This window comes from Scyliorhinus canicula, chromosome 1, assembly GCF_902713615.1.
Source record: "Scyliorhinus canicula chromosome 1, sScyCan1.1, whole genome shotgun sequence".
NCBI classification, from domain to species: Eukaryota; Metazoa; Chordata; class Chondrichthyes; order Carcharhiniformes; family Scyliorhinidae; genus Scyliorhinus; species Scyliorhinus canicula.
In genome coordinates, this window is record NC_052146.1 from 22,060,857 (window position 1) to 22,079,739 (window position 18,883).

Below are 18,883 nucleotides of genomic sequence, written 5' to 3' on the forward strand. Positions count from 1 at the left end.
CCGCCCGTTCGCTGTGCCCCCGCGCCGCCCGTGCGCTGTGCCCCCGCGCCGCCCGTTAGCTGTGCCCCCGCGCCGCCCGTTCGCTGTGCCCCCGCGCCGCCCGTTCGCTGTGCCCCCGCGCCGCCCGTTCGCTGCGCCGCCCGTTCGCTGTGCCCCCGTGCCGCCCGTTCGCTGTGCCGCCCGTTCGCTGTGCCCCCGCTCGGCCCGTTCGCTGTGCCGCCGTTCGCTGTGCCCCCGCGCCGCCCGTTCGCTGTGCCCCCGCGCCGCCCGTTCGCTGTGCCCCCCGCGCCGCCGTTAGCTGTGCCCCCGCGCCGCCCGTTCGCTGTGCCCCCGCGCCGCCCGTTCACTGTGCCCCCGCGCCGCCCGTTCGCTGTGCCCCCGCGCCGCCCGTTCGCTGTGCCGCCGCGCCGCCCGTTCGCTGTGCCGCCGTTCGCTGTGCCCCCGCGCCGCCCGTTCGCTGTGCCGCCGTTCGCTGTGCCCCCGCGCCGCCCGTTCGCTGTGCCCCCGTGCCGCCCGTTCGCTGTGCCCCCGCGCCGCCCGTTCGCTGTGCGCCCGCGCCGCCCGTTCGCTGTGCCCCCGCGCCGCCCGTTCGCTGTGCCCCCGCGCCGCCCGTTCGCTGTGCCCCCGCGCCGCCCGTTCGCTGTGCCCCCGCGCCGCCCGTTCGCTGTGCCCCCGCGCCGCCCGTTCGCTGTGCCCCCGCGCCGCCCGTTCGCTGTGCCCCCGCGCCGCCCGTTCGCTGTGCCCCCGCGCCGCCCGTTCGCTGTGCCCCCGCGCCGCCCGTTCGCTGTGCCCCCGCGCCGCCCGTTCGCTGTGCCCCCGCGCCGCCCGTTCGCTGTGCCCCCGCGCCGCCCGTTCGCTGTGCCCCCGCGCCGCCCGTTCGCTGTGCCCCCGCGCCGCCCGTTCGCTGTGCCCCCGCGCCGCCCGGTCGCTGTGCCCCCGCGCCGCCCGTTCGCTGTGTCCCCGCGCCGCCCGTTCGCTGTGCTACCTTGCTGTGCCACAAATCAAGTTGTGTGTTACGCAAGTGAAATATTGAATGCATTAGTTATTGGATCTCTTTCCCCGTTGGAATTAGAATGATTTCTGACCCTTGCGGCCCTGCTGCCTTAGTTGGGCACATATCTGCATTGTCCACAAGCCTTTGACGCAAGGTTGCTGCCTTCTCGGGTGGAGGAGCACAATGCAGAATAGAAGCCCATTAAAGAAAATCTTAATTTTATAAGCTGATCTTCAACAATAATAGAATCTTGCTGGTGACTCTTGCTCTTTAATCAAACAGAGCTGTAAATCAGGACTGACTCGTTAATACACCGTATTCATCTGTTTAACTCAGCATGACATTGAAAGCAACCGAACCACCACAAAGCCAAAGAAGAGTTACATTGCCACCCAGGGCTGTTTGCAGAACACGGTGAATGACTTCTGGAGGATGGTTTTTCAAGAAAACTCGAGTGTCATTGTCATGACGACAAAAGAAGTGGAACGAGGAAAAGTGAGTCTCAACTGAACCCACGAATATTTTTTGTTGAGTTGGTGAGATTGGCTTTGGTTGAAAGACGAGATTAATGAGTGAGGATTTTGAGACATCACATCACCATTTGATGTATACACTTTCCTGCTAGGGCAGATAATCTGTATCCAGTGCCGCTTGAACTGTCTCCGCATTTTTCATATCTATTCTATTGATTCTCTTACCATCTTTCTCTCCTGAAAGCATTTACTCAGCTAGCTAGCGTACGGGGTATCTGTCATCTTTGGTACTTTGGTGAATATTAACAACTTGAGACGATGCTGGGTGTGGTGGTAATTTCAGGTAGAATATGTTCTCTTAAAAGCAATTGTAGTCAACTTTGAACTTGTGTTAATCAGTCACTACATACTCATTTGGGGCAAGATGTACCACATACCAATTTAGCTGGCCGAGGTAAAGCAGTTTGCAGTGCAAAATGGTGTTGTAAGTGCATCTGCTTGAAGACTTCCATCTAAAAACTCATCATTGTGTATAATGGATTCCTGACACTCATTGCTTATTTATGATATTGTAAGCGTTCCTGTGCCGATAATTTGTTGACCTATTTTTCCACTGCAACTTGGTTTGTTTGCAGTGAAATCCAAGATGACAACTCCATTTTGCAGTGAATGAAACATTAAAATATAGAAAATAGGAGCAACAGTAGACCATTTGGCCCTTCCAACCTACTCTGTCATTCAAAATGATCCTAGCTAATAATAATAATCACTTATTGTCACAAGTAGGCTTTAATGAAGTTACTGTGAAAAGCCGCTAGTCGCCACGTTCCGGCACCCGTTCGGGGAGGCTGGTACGGGAATTGAACCCGCGCTGCTAGCCTTGTTCTGCATTACAAGCCAGCTGTTTAGCCCACTGTGCTAAACAGCCCCATACCTCTTGGGGCTGTGCTAAACCAGCCCCTGATCCTCTATCTCAAAACCATACTCCAGCACTCTCCCCATACCCTTGATACCGAGAGTCCAGAAATCTATCTATTTCCTCCTTAAATATATTCAGTGACTTGGCCTCCACAGCATCATGTGGTAGAGAATTCCACAGGCTCGCCACCCTCTGAGTGAAGAGGTTTCTCCTCATCTCAGTCCTCAATGGCCTACCCTGTATCCTGAGACTCTGACCTCTTGTTCCAGACACCCAGCCAGAGGAAACAACATCCCTGCACCCAGTCTCTCCGACCCTGTCAGAAATTTATATATTTCAAATAGATCCCCTCTCATTCTTACGTAACCAGCACATCTTTGGACACTGTGGGGCAAATTAGCATGGCCAATCCACCTAACTTGCACATCTTTGGGAGGAAACCAGAGCACCCGGAGGAAACCCACACAGACTTGGGAAGAAAGTTAAAACTCCACACAGACAGCACCCAAGCCCGGAATTGGACCTGGTGCTATAAGGCAGCGGTGCCAACCAATGTGCCACCGTGCTGCCCCATGGTTATATTAGAACCAAAAAAATATTGTGAAGAAAAGACCGAAAGATCCATTTCTGATATGAAATCAGGCTGTGTTTTTAAAGTCCCTAATATTTTTGCTTGGCACATTATTCACAAGTAAACTGATCCCAGATTATTTGGTATTAAGAACATAAGAACTAGGAGCAGGAGTAGGCCATCTGGCCCCTCGAGCCTGCTCCGCCATTCAATTAGATCATAGCTGATCTTTTGTGGACTCAGCTCCACTTTCCGGCCCGAACACCATAACCCTTAATCCCTTTATTCTTCAAAAAACTATCTATCTTTACCTTAAAAACATGTAATGAAGGAGCCTCAACTGCTTCACCGGGCAAGGAATTCCATAGATTCACAACCCTTTGGGTGAAGAAGTTCCTCCTAAACTCAGTCCTAAATCTACTTCCCCTTATTTTGAGGCTATGCCCCCTAGTTCTGCTGTCACCCGCCAGTGGAAACAACCTGCCCGCATCTATCCTATCTATTCCCTTCATAATTTTAAATGTTTCTATAAGATCCCCCCTCATCCTTCTAAATTCCAACGAGTACAGTCCCAGTCTACTCAACCTCTCCTCATAATCCAACCCCTTCAGCTCTGGGATTAACCTAGTGAATCTCCTCTGCACACCCTCCAGCGCCAGTACGTCCTTTCTCAAGTAAGGAGACCAAAACTGAACACAATACTCCAGGTGTGGCCGCACTAACACCTTATACAATTGCAACATAACCTCCCTAGTCTTAAACTCCATCCCTCTAGCAATGAAGGACAAAATTCCATTTGCCTTCTTAATCACCTGTTGCACTTGTAAACCAACCTTCTGTGACTCATGCACTAGCACACCCAAGTCTCTCTGAACAGCGGCATGCTTTAATATTTTATTGTTTAAATAATAATCCCGTTTGCTGTTATTCCTACCAAAATGGATAACCTCACATTTGTCAACATTGTATTCCATCTGCCAGACCCAAGCCCATTCACTTAACCTATCCAAATCCCTCTGCAGACTTCCAGTATCCTCTGCACTTTTCGCTTTACCACTCATCTTAGTGTCATCTGCAAACTTGGACACATTGCCCTTGGTCCCCAACTCCAAATCATCAATGTAAATTGTGAACAATTGTGGGCCCAACACGGATCCCTGAGGGACACCACTAGCTACTGATTGCCAACCAGAGAAACACCCATTTATCCCAACTCTTTGCTTTCTATTAATTAACCAATCCTCTATCCATGCTACTACTTTACCCTTAATGCCATGCATCTTTATCTTATGCAGCAACCTTTTGTGTGGCACCTTATCAAAGGCTTTCTGGAAATCCAGATATACCACATCCATCGGCTCCCCGTTATCTACTGCACTGGTAATGTCCTCAAAAAATTCCACTAAATTAGTTAGGCATGACCTGCCTTTAACGAACCCATGCTGCATCTGCCCAATGGGACAATTTCTATCCAGATGCCTCGCAATTTCTTCCTTGATGATAGATTCCAGCATCTTCCCTATTACCGAAGTTAAACTCACTGGCCTATAATTTCCTGCTTTCTGCCAACCTCCTTTTTTAAACAGTGGTGTCACGTTTGCTAATTTCCAATCCACCGGGACCACCCCAGAGTCTAGTGAATTTCGGTAAATTATCACTAGTGCATCTGCAATTTCCCTAGCCATCTCTTTTAGCACTCTGGGATGCATTCCATCAGGGCCAGGAGACTTGTCTACCTTTAGCCCCATTAGCTTGCCCATCACTCCCTCCTTAGTGATAACAATCCTCTCAAGGTCCTCACCTGTCATAGCCTCATTTCTATCAGTCGCTGGCATGTTATTTGTGTCTTCCACTGTGAAGACTGACCCAAAAAACCTGTTCAGTTCCTCAGCCATTTCCTCATTTCCCATTATTAAAACTCCCTTCTCATCCTCTAAAGGACCAATATTTACCTTAGCCACTCTTTCTTGTCTTATATATTTGTAAAAACTTTTACTGTCTGTTTTTATATTCTGAGCAAGTTTACTCTCATACTCTATCTTACTCTTCTTGATAGCTTTTTTAGTAGCTTTCTGTTGCCCCCTAAAGATTTCCCAGTCCTCTGGCTACTCATTTCATCTGGTACCAATCAGTCTTGATTAACGTATGGGAAAATGTTGGTTTTGGGGCACGTTGAGCCATGGAATAATTCATGTTTTGAGGTGGGGGGGTGCTAATATTTTTTCCTGAGGAATTCAGTAGTGGAGTAATTTTGCTGTATCACCTCTAAATGGGTAGACTGCAGATGGCAAAATAATTGACAACTATTTCCATTGGTAGAAAAGTCAGGCGGTTCAGATATTGATTCTTTTGCATTGTGTTTTCAATAACTTGCATTGTTTCTGTGAGTTCAACTGTACTTGCATCTTTGTCGTTTGCCATGATCGGGAGGGTAGTCAAGGAGGTTGGGGCCCCAGGGCTGGTCTACCCTTTCTCAGTGGTACTTTCATCCCCTTTAGCACCACAAGTTTAGGAACCCAACTAGAGACTGAAATCTGTAATTTAATTCATTGGGAATTTTTTTTTTTAAAGGCATGGCACTTACAATTTGGGCCAGTAAGATGTGTTTGGTCAGAATACGGTGAACCCTGTATATTACTTCTGATTAAAGCTGTCATTCTTGCAGAACATGGTGCTGCCTTTTTAATAGGAAATTTGTGACCGCAAAGCACCTATCAATAAATTGTAATATCTTCTTGCATGGCAAAGTCGTCTCCTTATTGGCAGCAAGTGATGGTGATTAATTGACAATGCAGCAGGCCAGAGAACAATCAATTGATGAAACATTTTTCTCCCCTTTTGAGGTTTATTGCCTGGCTCTGAGTGTTACTTTATAAAATATCACTAGACGCAGAATGAAATGGATTTGATGCTTCAAATTCTAATTCGTGCAAACAAAATTGAAAGCTACCTGAAACATTTGCTTCTATCACCCAAGCTTTTTGCTAATATATATTCAGCTGCCTACTCTGCAGCTAAATAGGTGATAGCGGTTGAGGCCTGATCACAGTTTGCTTCTTGTGAAATTCATTGAATTCAATTCATTTTGGTTGGCAAAAGCAGGTTAAATGTAGACTCTCCCCATCAATTTGTAATTTTCATGTATCAATATGCCACTAACTCAGAAATGTAGCATGTTCTTAAAACACACACGGCGTTGTCATTTGGTTTTGCAGCATATGCATTGTTATGAAAGGTGGGATGGGAGAGAAATATTTAAACAGCACCAATTTCTCCTCTCTCTACCCATCTGTAAACACACAGGAATTTTGACTCGCTTCCCCCTTTTTAAGCAATGGCGTGTTTTCCAACCCTTTCATTTGTTGTGATCCACTTTTCTGTTAACCTCACAGCTACCTCAAGATAGGATGAACGCAAAGGGTAAGCTTATATTCACACATTTAAAACATGGGAGGGAGGGTGCAACATTGCCTTCTTTGCATGCATATAGCAAAAGAGGGAAAGAGATATGAGAGATTTACAATGAAGAGACCACAGAGAAAATAAATATTATTTCATGTAGGTTCCAAAATCCAGAATCGAAGTTCAGTAAGGTGTCCCTTCATGGATGTCAGCAGGCTCCTTCATGGAGGCTAAAAACCAATGCTGGATAATTCACTTTTCCGGTGGCGTCACACAATGTGATAGGCACACGGGTGAATCAATCTTCTGGGCAATGATACAGAATTTCCACTGGATGGATTGTAGATGAGGCCAGGTGTCTAACCCGGGATAGAACTCTTTGCCTGTGATGCTGCTAGTTAGATGGTGAAATATCAGACTGAGGCTGTGCAGTACAGCATAACCAACTTTGGATGTGAAATACAGATAGCCTTTATACAGCTCTCTTTGAATTTAGTCTGTGCAGCCCGCAGGGCTCTTCATGGATAGCTCCTCAGTGATAACGAGTTGCAAGTTTCTCCGATACCCAGGTAGATCCTCTTTGTTTGTCACAGAGAGACATAAATTCAGTTTTTTGAGATAGCAATGAGCATATCTTTTCACTGTGGTCTTAGCCCACTCACTGCTTCAAGTTTCTGCCTCACTGGTTTAACTCTAACTTTGATAATTCATCCACTTATAAATGAACAGGTAGCATAGAGCTAATGGACAAATGTGAAGGAAAGCAGCCAATCAAGCGTCAGAAGCTAGAAAACAGTAGTTAATAAAACAAATAGTGAGAAAGGCAGTTTCCAACATTGGTACCAGAGGACAGAAATATAAGATGTTTCTAGCACAGAAAATTCTAGAATTCAGAAGTGTCATTAAATTTACCTTAAGTTTGTTTTTCCGTGTTTCAGTCCTGTCCATGAGCATTTGCATGTGAAAGCCTCTGAAGATTGGGATTTCAGTACTATTACATTCCAACGATACAAAGTAGCGGAGTCCCAGAAAGCCACATCGTCTCTGCCGCATGAATAAATCTCTCTTATCCCCCCCCCTCTCTCAAAGGGGCCCATATAACAACTGGTCGATTATAATGCCCACGATACAGTTGAGGCTGCAGCTTTCTGTGACAGATTTTGCTGCTTTAAAGGTCTGCCTAATTGGGTCAGCTAATACATTTGGCCTGTAATAGCTAGCGTCTTCTGATTGAAATCTAGATCCAGAAGGAAAAGAATTGTTCTAACAGTTGCTATCACAGTTCAGCAGTGTTATTAAGATGATGATCTAACTTTCCCTGAGGCCTTGGTGCCTTTAATTTTAAAATGTTATGCTTCCTAAAATACCAAAAGCCATCTAGCTCTGATTTCTGACCCTGCGGCTGATACTCTGCATTTCTATCACTTTCCATCCCCACCATGTGCACCACCACTGCTATGAACGTTGTTGGTTATTCTTATCCACTGCTGCAGTTCCTTTCTACACCATACCTTCCAACAATATCGGTGCTGCGTTTCCTGCCTGTGCTATACGTCCTGGCTTCTTTTACCCCCCCCCCCCCCCCCCCGACCCACTACTCTGATGGCCTCCTGCCCTGTAGCGATGCTATGATTCTGTTCTATTCTAAAATGCTGGATAAGCTCAGCAGGTCTGGCAGCGTCTGTGGAGAGAGAAACAGAGTTAACGTTTCATGTTAAGAAATGGATAGAAATGTGATTAATTATATACTTGGAGAGGGGGATGGGGCAGAATGGAATCGGTGGTAGGTCGGGGCTATCAGATGATCATTGTCTTGCACGATTCCGCAGTTTTTAATTTAACAGAAGAAAATTCCATCTAAATGTACAGATTTACACTGAAGGTTAACTTTTGATTGTTCTGACACCAGCATGACAAACTGAATGACAAACTCCTGTGCTAGATATTGACTTGAAATGAAGGGACTCTTTTCTTCACCGACCTTTTGTTTTTATTATGCCTCAGTGAGCACCTTGAGGCTTTTTAAGTTTAATGTGTTAGAAGTGCATGTTGTTTCCACTGGAGCAGAGAAACCAAAAGAGATTTAAAAGGTTTATCAAGAGTTTCGACTGATAAAGAAAAGACAATTTTTTTCTGGGAAGTCAGTGACGAAGAATTGTCCATTTAAAAGCATCACCCAGAGTAAGAAGAGAAATTCTGAGAAAGGTGTTTGAACAGAGGGTGGTTGGAGCATGAAATCCTTTGCACCAGGGAGTGATGGATGCAGAGACCGTTGCTTTTAAGCAAAGATTAGATAAATATTTAAAGGGAAAAATAAAGAGTATGGCAGTGAAAATGCGCAGGCGATGGTGTACCCGTGATGGTGAAACACAAGGGTATGAAAACGGGCTGAGCCCCGATAATAAGCGACACGGTAGCACAATGGTTAGCACTGATGCTTCACAGGTTCAGAGTCCCAGGTTTGATTCCCGACTTGGGTTACTGTCTATGCAGAGTCTGCACGTTCTCCCCGTGTCTGCGTGGATTTCCTCCGGGTGCTCCGGTTTCCTCCCACAAGTCCCGAAAGACGTGCTTGTTAAGTGAATTGAATATTCTTAATTCCCTCAGTGTACCCGAACAGGCGCCAGAGTGTGCAACTAGGGGATTTTCACAGTAACTTCATTGCAGTGTTAATGTCAGCCTACTTGTGACTAATAAAGATTATTATTATTATAAAGTTGAACTTGCGTTGAAGTTGGCTGAATGGTCTGTCTGACATCTCTTCCTCATTCATTCTTCTCGATGACACCTGCTGAGTTTGTAGCTCTTAATGTTTGAAGTTAACTTTGCATCTATTTCAACTTCCGGTGGCGGCGATGAGCGAGTGAGCCGCACATTTGGTGGCTCTCACTCCGGTGGGATTTGAGAACCTGGTTCCCCGGTTTTGCGGGACTGTGGAGCACTGGAAAGGCAGCCACGGAGGTGCTGAGGAGTGGGTAGAGCTGTATGGAACCGCGGGAGGGCAGAAAGCAGCGAAAACGGGAGAGGAAGGGACAAAGGCAAGGTGCAGGGGAAGCTGACCCGGGAGCCAAGATGGCGGACCTCGGACCCAGCGATCCAACAAGCGCTGGAAAACATGCTGCAGGTGATAAAAAGCAGTTTTGAGTTGTTGAAGTGGGATAACTTGGACCCACTTCAGAAGGCAGTGGATCAGCTGAACCAGAGGCTGGATGCCCAGGGCGAAGAAGTTAAGGAGCTGGGAGAGTCGGTGGAGGAGCAGGCAGACACGTAGACGATTGCTGCGCTAGAAGTCGATGGGGTAAAGGAGAGATAGAGAAGACTGCTGGACAGAGTCGAGGAGCTGGAACATAGAGCCTGCAGACAAAATCTGAGGATCATTGGCCTCCCGGAGGGGGCTGAGGGAGCTGATGCCGCAGCGTTTGTGGCTGACCTGATGGGGGCTGAAGCCTTTCCGCGACCGCCGGAGCTGGAGGGGGCACACAGAGTACAGGCAAGACAGATGCGTCCGGTTGACTGTTTACTGCTTTAAAGGTGCCATGTGGTGTATTTTTGGGCAGCTTTTGCCTGTCGGGGGAGGGGATCCCTCCCCTCTCATATGGTCTTTTTCCTTTTTTGTTGCTTTTCTCTTTTTATCTGCTGGGTGGGTACCCTGTGTCGTGTTCTCTGGGTGTGCTGGAGCCTTCATTGTAACATAAGGTTGGCCAGTCAGCAATGGGGATTAAAGATGTTGGATGGGGGTTTTCGTTTCATTTATGTCTATGGTTTTTATGTTTGCTTTGGATGGGTGATGTACGGGTACTGTGTTATTGCGGGGTTATTTTATTAATGCTCCAAAAGGTACCTGGGTTAACACTTATCTATAACACAGCTGGAAATGTATTGTACCTGGAGCAGCCTCACTGTACTGTTTGATGTTCCCATCTTGTTTGATCTTTCCCATCTTGTTTGATCTTTCCCATCTTGTTTGATCTTTCCCATCTTGTTTGATCTTTCCCATCTTAGTGAGACTGCTCCAGTGGGTCGGAGTGGGGGATGGTGTGCTGCTGAATGGGAAGATGAGGTCGGGGAAACAATGGGAGTGAGACAAGTGGGCCCATCGAGTCTGCACCGACTCCTGGAAAGAGCACCCTATCCAAGGTCAACACCTCCACTCTACCCCCATAACACAGTAATCCCACCCAACACTAAGGGCAATTTTGGACACTATGGGCAATTTATCATGGCCAGTCCACCTAACCTGCACATCTTTAGACTGTGGGAGGAAACCGGAGCACCCGGAGGAAGCCCACGCACACACGGGGAGGATGTGCAGACTCCACACAGACAGTGAACCAAGCCAGAATCGAACCTGGGACCCTGGACCTGTGAAGCAATTGTGCTATCCACAATGCTACTGTGCTGCCCTATTTTTGTTTTGTTTTTTTTACAAAATGATGAGTCCAGGGGTGGCAATTTTCAGGGTTTAGGAAGACCTCGGAGTCCAGGGGGAGAAAGAGGCCAATGTTCTGACCTTTGCTTCCCTGATAGCCCGGCGGCGAATACTGCTGGCATGGATGGACTCAAAACCCTCGAAGACCGAACTATGGCTTTCGGACATGTCAAGTTTTCTGGGTATGGTAAAAATGAAGTTCGGCTTGAGGGGATCTGTAGTGGAGTTCGCCTGAAGATGGCAACCATTCATCGACTTCTTCGCGGGAGAGTGAAAGTCAGCAGGGAGGGGGTGGGGGATGGTGGGGGGGGGGGGAGGGAAGGGGAGAGATTAGAGTACAGTAGGAGGGATAAATAGGCGGGTAGTGTTGGTGGGTGCGGAGCGGGTATGGTTTGGTTGAAATATTGGGTTTTGATTTTTTGGTTGATGTTTGCATATTTCTGTAATCTGTAACTGTTTACAATGCCAAAAAATACCTCAATGAAATTGCTTGTTTTTAAAAAAAACTTTGCCTCTATTTCAGAGCAAATGTGTGAAATACTGGCCAGACGAAATGTCCCTGAAGGAGTATGGTGGTATGCGTGTCAGGAATGTTCGCGAGAGCCCGGCCCACGATTATATCTTGAGGGAGCTCAAACTCTCTAAAGTAGGACAGGTAAGAGTGGGTGTAGGAATGGATATGGGTGCATGTGTTAATTTTTCATTACTGGAGCATTTTCCAATTTCTGATGTGAATGTAAATCCTGTTATAGGGGAACACTGAAAGGACTGTATGGCAATATCATTTCAAAACATGGCCCGATCATGGTGTCCCCAGTGATCCTGGTGGTGTCCTGGATTTTCTGGAAGAAGTAAATATCAAACAGGAGAACATCCCAGAAACAGGGCCAATCGTTGTTCACTGCAGGTACAAGAAAAGATTTTTGGGATTGGAGGAGTGAATTTAACTCTCTTAATGAGTGAACCCTGATATTTTTTGGCGGGCGTCTTGTCTGAAGCAGCGCCAATAATCTAACACTGTTGCTGTGTTTGAAAAGAAAATGGTATAATTGTTATTGATTACTATCTGTGAGGTGTACCAAACTTCAAGCACTGTCTTCCTCTTGAAATTAGGTAATTTGCTGGATTACGGCCCCCTTTCCACCTGTGGTTGGGATGAAATGACCCTTTCTCTGATAAGTGTATGTTTGACCTGGTAGTGAAGTTACCATTCCATTCATAGTGTACGTGAATCCACTGCCCTCATTTTGCGTTAAATTGGCAGCCTCTATTGTAGAGGCCACATCCAGGTGACTGGCGGAGGAAGTCCTGGCCTGCAAGAAGTCCAGACTTGCCTGATAAAGGAAAGAGTTGTCATGCACTCTGTGTAACGTGAAAGATGCTGCACTTAGAAAGCTTTTATGTGCATGTCTCCTCACTGAGGCCATTTACTTGAATGTGGGTTTTATTCTTTGTCCATCACCACCCACCTCCAATAGACTCCCATCTTAAAATTTTAAGTGCTCATTAAACACAATCCCCCTAGGTGCAAATTCTTTCGGTATCCCAACAAGTGGTCGCTATTAATGCGGGAGCCTTAACACTGAAGCTACATTATTTTGCTTCATCCTCCGAGCTAAGACCAATCCCCACTAATTTTGTATGGCCATCACTCAAACTCATTTATTTTTATTCTCGCTCTCTCACGAGCGCGCTCTCACTCTCTCTCCCCCAGCCCTGCCCCACTAACTGGGGTCACTGAAGCCTCGTGGAATATTCCGACTGCCGCTCCAGCTAATTCAGCACAAATCAGAAATCAAGCCTGCCTGGTTATGTCCTGAGGGATGGGTCTGGTCTGCTGTTCTGGACCATGACTTATCCACAGTGAGAAATAGATATGGAAGATCTTGGGGCAGCAGGGTAGCATGGTGGTTAGCATAAATGCTTCACAGCTCCAGGGTCCCAGGTTCGATTCCCGGCTGGGTCACTGTCTGTGTGGAGTCTGCACGTCCTCCCCCTGTGTGCGTGGGTTTCCTCCGGGTGCTCCGGTTTCCTCCCACAGTCCAAAGATGTGCGGGTTAGGTGGATTGGCCATGCTAAATTGCCCATAGTGTCCTAATAAAAGTAAGGTTAAGGGGGGGGTTGTTGGGTTACGGGTATAGGGTGGATACGTGGGTTTGAGTAGGGTGATCATGGCTCGGCACAACATTGAGGGCCGAAGGGCCTGTTCTGTGCTGTACTGTTCTATGTTCTATGTTCTAAGATTGCATACCATTGCTGTAGTATAGCATGCAATGCAAAGATAGATTTTTCTTTTAAAGTGCCGCTTGTGCTCTGAAATCTAATTATCCCATGGCCTTGCTCTCAAAATCCATAACAATAGGTTTTTTTTTAAAACAGTTTTAATGTTGGACTTCCAAATCACGTGACTAACTACAACAGTAGAAGTATTTCTGTGCAAATGAATAAGTTGCAGTGAATATAAACTTGAGGGTTTTTTTGTGTTGTGCTTACAACAACTCAATTGGACCCTTGCTGTAGATTTCACTGCCAGGTACTCCTTATTTAAGCTTAGTGGGGCTGGACTAGCTCGGATAGAGGCCGAGGGGAGATCTGTGCGTGATAGTAAATCTGATATGTGCCATGTTCGAGTATTAGAAAGCAGCAATCGACAAAACAAACAATGCTGAGCTGAATTGCCAGATCAGAGTAGAAATCTGATGCTGTCATGCTGAAGCTCTGTAGAGCAAGCACAAGTCACACATTTGCTTCAGTGTTGGGCAATAAAGCAGAATAAAAGTATTCAAGCCCGAAGGTAGTACACTGAAGAGCCGCAAGACTGGTCTCGGTTGGACCAAAAGTAATCCGAACAAGTTAGGAAAATTTGAACTCAAACTTTGTCAGACAGTTAAAGGGAGGCCTTTTAATTACATATAGGATACCAATTGGAATTGAGCAGTTAACCCAGAGCATGATTTTAAATTGCACAACTGTAACAAATTAGACACGGCAAGTTCAAAATTGATTGCAGGAAACAACTTCCTCGCTCCGTGATTAATACCCAGAATTGTCTCCTGGGGGAATAGTTGGGAGAGAAATTCTGGAATAATTCTAGAGACCAGATACTGTGGGGAAAATGGTAGGTTCCTGTTGAAAGGCTTAGCTAACTGGCCCCCTTGTTTTTCCTTCCAATTTATCAGAACACCTTGTCAGATTATTTTGTGTTCAGGAGGCTTTTATTCCTTCATCTATCAAGGGAGTGAAGAAACTTTAGTCTTACTCACTTGTCCTGATTGAGTCACTGCAAAGAATTTATCAATCTTAATAGAGAGAGAACTCTGCTACTAAGGTGTGAGGACAGACCAGGATAACCTTTAAATCCTACTGGAGCAGGCAAGTGCTGAAGCACACATCTGTAAGCCAATTCAAATCGCTCCACATAACCAATAAGTAGCTGAACGCATGGATACAGCAAAGGCTGTGGGCCTGAACAGCAGCCCATCTTTCAGGCGAAAGACCTGTGCTCCAGGATGAACAACACCTCTAGCTAAGAATAGAACATAGAACAGTACAGCACAGAACAGGCCCTTCGGCCCTCAATGTTGTGCCGAGCCATGATCACCCTACTCAAACCCACGTATCCACCCTATACCCGTAACCCAACAACCCCCCCCTTAACCTTACTTTTATTAGGACACTACGGGCAATTTAGCATGGCCAATCCACCTAACCCGCACATCTTTGGACTGTGGGAGGAAACCGGAGCACCCGGAGGAAACCCACGCACACAGGGGGAGGACGTGCAGACTCCACACAGACAGTGACCCAGCCGGGAATCGAACCTGGGACCCTGGAGCTGTGAAGCATTTATGCTAACCACCATGCTACCCTGCTGCCCCCCATGCTACCCTGCTGCCCCCTCATGCTACCCTGCTGCCCCCTCATGCTACCCTGCTGCCCCCCATGCTACCCTGCTGCCCCCCATGCTACCCTGCTGCCCCCCATGCTACCCTGCTGCCCCCCATGCTACCCTGCTGCCCCCCATGCTACCCTGCTGCCCCCCATGCTACCCTGCTGCCCCCCATGCTACCCTGCTGCCCCCCATGCTACCCTGCTGCCCCCCATGCTACCCTGCTGTTCTTGTACATCTATAACATCTACCTGACAATGTACAAAATTGCCCAAATATGTCCTCTACACCATAAAAAGGGCTGGTCAAATCTAGTCTGGTCAATTGCTGCTCTAACCACAGACTCTCATTTATCAGCAAAGTGATCGCATGATGGACAGAACCTTCTATCAAGCGACACTTACAATAACCTGCTGGCCAGTGACCAGTTTGGGTTCTGCCTGGATCACTTGGCTCCAGATTCCATTAGCCTTGATTGAAACATAAATGGATTGAACAGCAGAGGTGAGGTTGAGAGTGACTGCCCTTGATATAAGAACATAAGAACTAGAAGCAGGAGTAGGCCATCTGGCCCCTCGAGCCTGCTCTGCCATTCAATGAGATCATGGCAGATCTTTTGTGGACTCAGCTCCACTTTCCGGCCCGAACACCATAACCCTTAATCCCTTTATTCTTCAAAAAACTATCTATCTTTACCTTAAAAACAACCTTCCCGCATCTATCCTATCTATTCCCTTCATAATTTTAAATGTTTCTATAAGATCCCCCTCATCCTTCTAAATTCCAACGAGTACAGTCCCAGTCTACTCAACCCCTTCATTCACATCATAACCTGCTCCCTGTCCCAAGAAATTGACCAATCCAATTACATCTTGAGATCGTCACTCTGCACCTATGCGACTATCGCTATCTATATAGACCTGCCAAGCATGCTGACCATGTACACTGCTGTAAATACTGTGAGAATGTTGGCTGTTATATAGCCAATAGGGGCTGTTTAGCACACTGGGCTAAATCGCTGGCTTTGAAAGCAGACCCAGGCAGGCCAGCAGCACGGTTCGATTCCCGTAACAGCCTCCCCGAACAGTTGCCGGAATGTGGCGACTAGGGGCTTTTCACAGTAACTTAATTGAAGCCTACTCGTGACAATAAGCGATTTTCATTTCATTTCATGTGAAAGTGCATCATATAAACCAGAGCACAATTGTTTTTATAGGAAGGAGTTCTCTTTGATTGATTTAGCTGTGTCCTGTTTTGAGCTATCATTTTTTTGTTGTCTTGATATCAAGTCCCTATTACCAAACGTAGCATAGCAACTATTGTAGAATTGGCTGTATTTTATTGATTTGTAGCTTGAATGGTGCCAATGTGAAGCAGGTGGCTGCTTTATTGAACGGGGAATTCCAGTAGCTATTCCTCTGCTGCCTAATTGACAAAACTTAAAGTCTAAATATCCTGAAGAAGGGTTTCCAAAAGTCTTGTATCGCCTGCTAATTCAAATAGATTTAAAATACCATCTGTGTTGTCAGAAGGGCGTAGAAGTGAGTGTTGAGGGCAAAACCTCTAAATTTGCAGATGATGCTAATCTAGGGAGAATAGTGAACTGTGAGGATGACTCCGAGCGACTTCAGAGGGACATTGACAAGTTGGCCAAATGGGAAGACACCTGGCAGATTAACTTCAATGCAGCGATATGTGAGGTAATGGATTTTGGTAGAAGAAACATGGGGAGATAATACAGGCTCAATAGTACAAGTTTGAGGGAAGTACATGAGCAGAGGGACCTCGGGTTTCAAGTGCATAATTCTCTGAAGGTGGCCAGGCAAGTTGAAACAGTTGTTAAAGAAAGCTGGTAGCATCCTTGGATTTATAAATAGAGGCAAAGAGTATAAAAGCAAGGAAGTGATGCTACACCTCTACAAATCATTGGTCAGATCGCATTTGGAGTATTGTGTTCAGTTCTGGGCACCTTATTTAAGGAAGGATGTTAAAGCTCTGGAGAGAGTGCAGAGGAGATTTACTAGACTGATAGCAGGAATGAAGAATTTTAGATACAAGGAAAGATTGGAAAAATGGGACTTTTTCTCCTTAGAGCAGAGAAGGTTGAAATGGGGACCTTATTGAGTTGTTCAAAGTTCTGAACAGTTTGGACAGGGGCAGGAAGGATATTCTGTTTCCATTATGGTATGTCAGTGACTAGGGGTCACAATTTCAAGATGGTCAGTAAGACAGCGAGGAGTGAGATGAGGAGAGTTGTTGGGGTTTGGAATGTGCTGCCTGGGTGAGTCGTGGAGGTGGATTCCATCGGAGGTTTCAAAAGAGAGCTGGAGATGTATTTGAAAGTGGTGAATTTAGAGGGCTACGGAGTTGGGGCTGGGGAATGGGACTAGCTAGGTTGTCCTTTTGGGAGCCGGTGCAGACATGATGGGGCGAATGGCCTCCTCCTTTTCTGTAAATAAATTACAAACAAATAAATGACAATTTTAAACTTCCTCAGTGAGACAGCAGATGTGACAGTGTCAATTTTTTAAAAAATGTTGTTCGACTGAGAAAGATCTCAACCGATCCTTATCTCCAGCCGGTATCCACATCAATTTCCAGTTGGGGGCCCGATAGAATTTGCCAACAGTGAGAGTAGCGTAGATTCCCTAGTGTCAACAGAGCAGAGATGAATGAATCCCAACACAGTCTAGGGATGGAATCTGGTAACACCATCGTCTGTATGACTTTAATTCATGGTTCCAATACAGATCCGATTGTAGCGCAAATCTCTCAGCAGTGGATGAAGAGGTGAGATTTAATCCTCTGCCAATAGCATGTTACTGCTCGGGTCTGGAGCGATGCAGAGTTTCTGGATACAAACAGCTACTTAAATACTGACAGCAATCCTTCCGGCACAATGAAAGCTGCTTTAACCTTCAAATCAACTAACCCCCCCCCCCCCCTCGATAAATGAAACAATTGTGGCAAGGCTAATGTAATTTACGGCACGTTTTAATATTTAAATCTTCCCCCCCCCCCTCCAAATCGACGAGCGCAAGAAAAATCACTGCACTGATCAACTGTGGATTTACAAATCCTCCAGAATAATAATTCTGCAGCTTCCTGTGGAGAGAAAGAATGAATGATTTAATTTACTTTTTTTTAAACCCTTTTTTGTTCTCTTGCAATTTTCTCCTCTGCTTCCTGCTGACTCATTGGTAAGCTGAAGCCATCGGCCCAATGGTATCCGAAGTGAGCAATCCTTTTTTAAAAAAAAACTATCAGCAGGTTATCTAACCAAATGGGTATCACGCCTGAATCCAGATCTGTCCTTGCTCATCTGCACTCTTTCCAACAGAGTTAACAATGGGAATGCGCTCATTTTCTTTTCATCTCTCACTCCCCCCTCCCTCTCTTCCTCATTCACTTGCTGTTTCCTTCCTAAATGGTAAATCTTCCTCTGCTCATTAATCATAGAAGATTTATGGAGTTCTTACTTTACGCATTCATTGTCAGCATCAAGCACTCCTGTGTCGAACATGAGAGTAAAACTCTTCCTGCATTGCTGCAGTGGTACACTTTGGACCTGGCACCAGCAGAATAACCCCACGTTTAATTGTCAATTTTTACCGCTGATTGAAGTTGAAACTTCATTACTTTGTTACAATCTTGAAAACCGAGTCTTTTTCTATCAACAGTGCAGGGATTGGGCGCACGGGGACCTTTATTGTGATCGACATCCTAATCGATATCATCAGAGAGAAAGGTGGGTATGAACCTGCTGTCCCTTCACAGTAGCCTTCAGCCAATTATGTTTCCACAAAAGAAGGGATTATTTTCCAACTATTGTAGGAACCCAATCATTCTGAATTGTGGTAAATAAAATTTAAATCCCAAGCTTACAAGAGCTTTAGTTATTGAACACTCGGTCTTACTTGCTGTTCTTGTGTGCAGTCTGCATCAAGAATGCAGAAGTAGGGCCAGTCTGGCACTGCTTTTAAAGTAAACATTTCCCTTGTCCTGTGTGGGGTGGGGGGTAAGGAATAACACTGTTTTAGCATACCAGTGCTTGGAGCAGTTTGCAAGGCAACTCTTAACCATGTGGAACATGTGTTAGTGTGAATATTGGACTGTGTCTGTTGGATTATACTTTGTAGGTTACAGTTATGGGGCTTGATATGGAAGTCCTTCAGTAGGGATATGATGTGTAATGTGCGATTTTGC

General features: G+C 46.2%; 1 protein-coding gene across 2 annotated transcripts in view; it reads left to right on the forward strand.

Moving 5' to 3' along the window:
• Positions 1–18,883, forward strand: part of ptpn11a (protein tyrosine phosphatase non-receptor type 11a) — a 69,866-nt gene that overhangs the window by 34,897 nt on the left and 16,086 nt on the right. For both annotated transcript variants that reach the window (XR_005463450.1, XM_038819997.1), the window contains exons 9-12: positions 1,331–1,489; positions 11,312–11,443; positions 11,541–11,695; positions 18,358–18,425. Coding sequence is in view for 1 of the 2 variants with exons in the window: in XM_038819997.1 (XP_038675925.1) it covers positions 1,331–1,489; positions 11,312–11,443; positions 11,541–11,695; positions 18,358–18,425 (514 nt within the window). In the remaining variant the exon portion in view is untranslated. The remainder of the gene's footprint in view (positions 1–1,330; positions 1,490–11,311; positions 11,444–11,540; positions 11,696–18,357; positions 18,426–18,883) is intronic.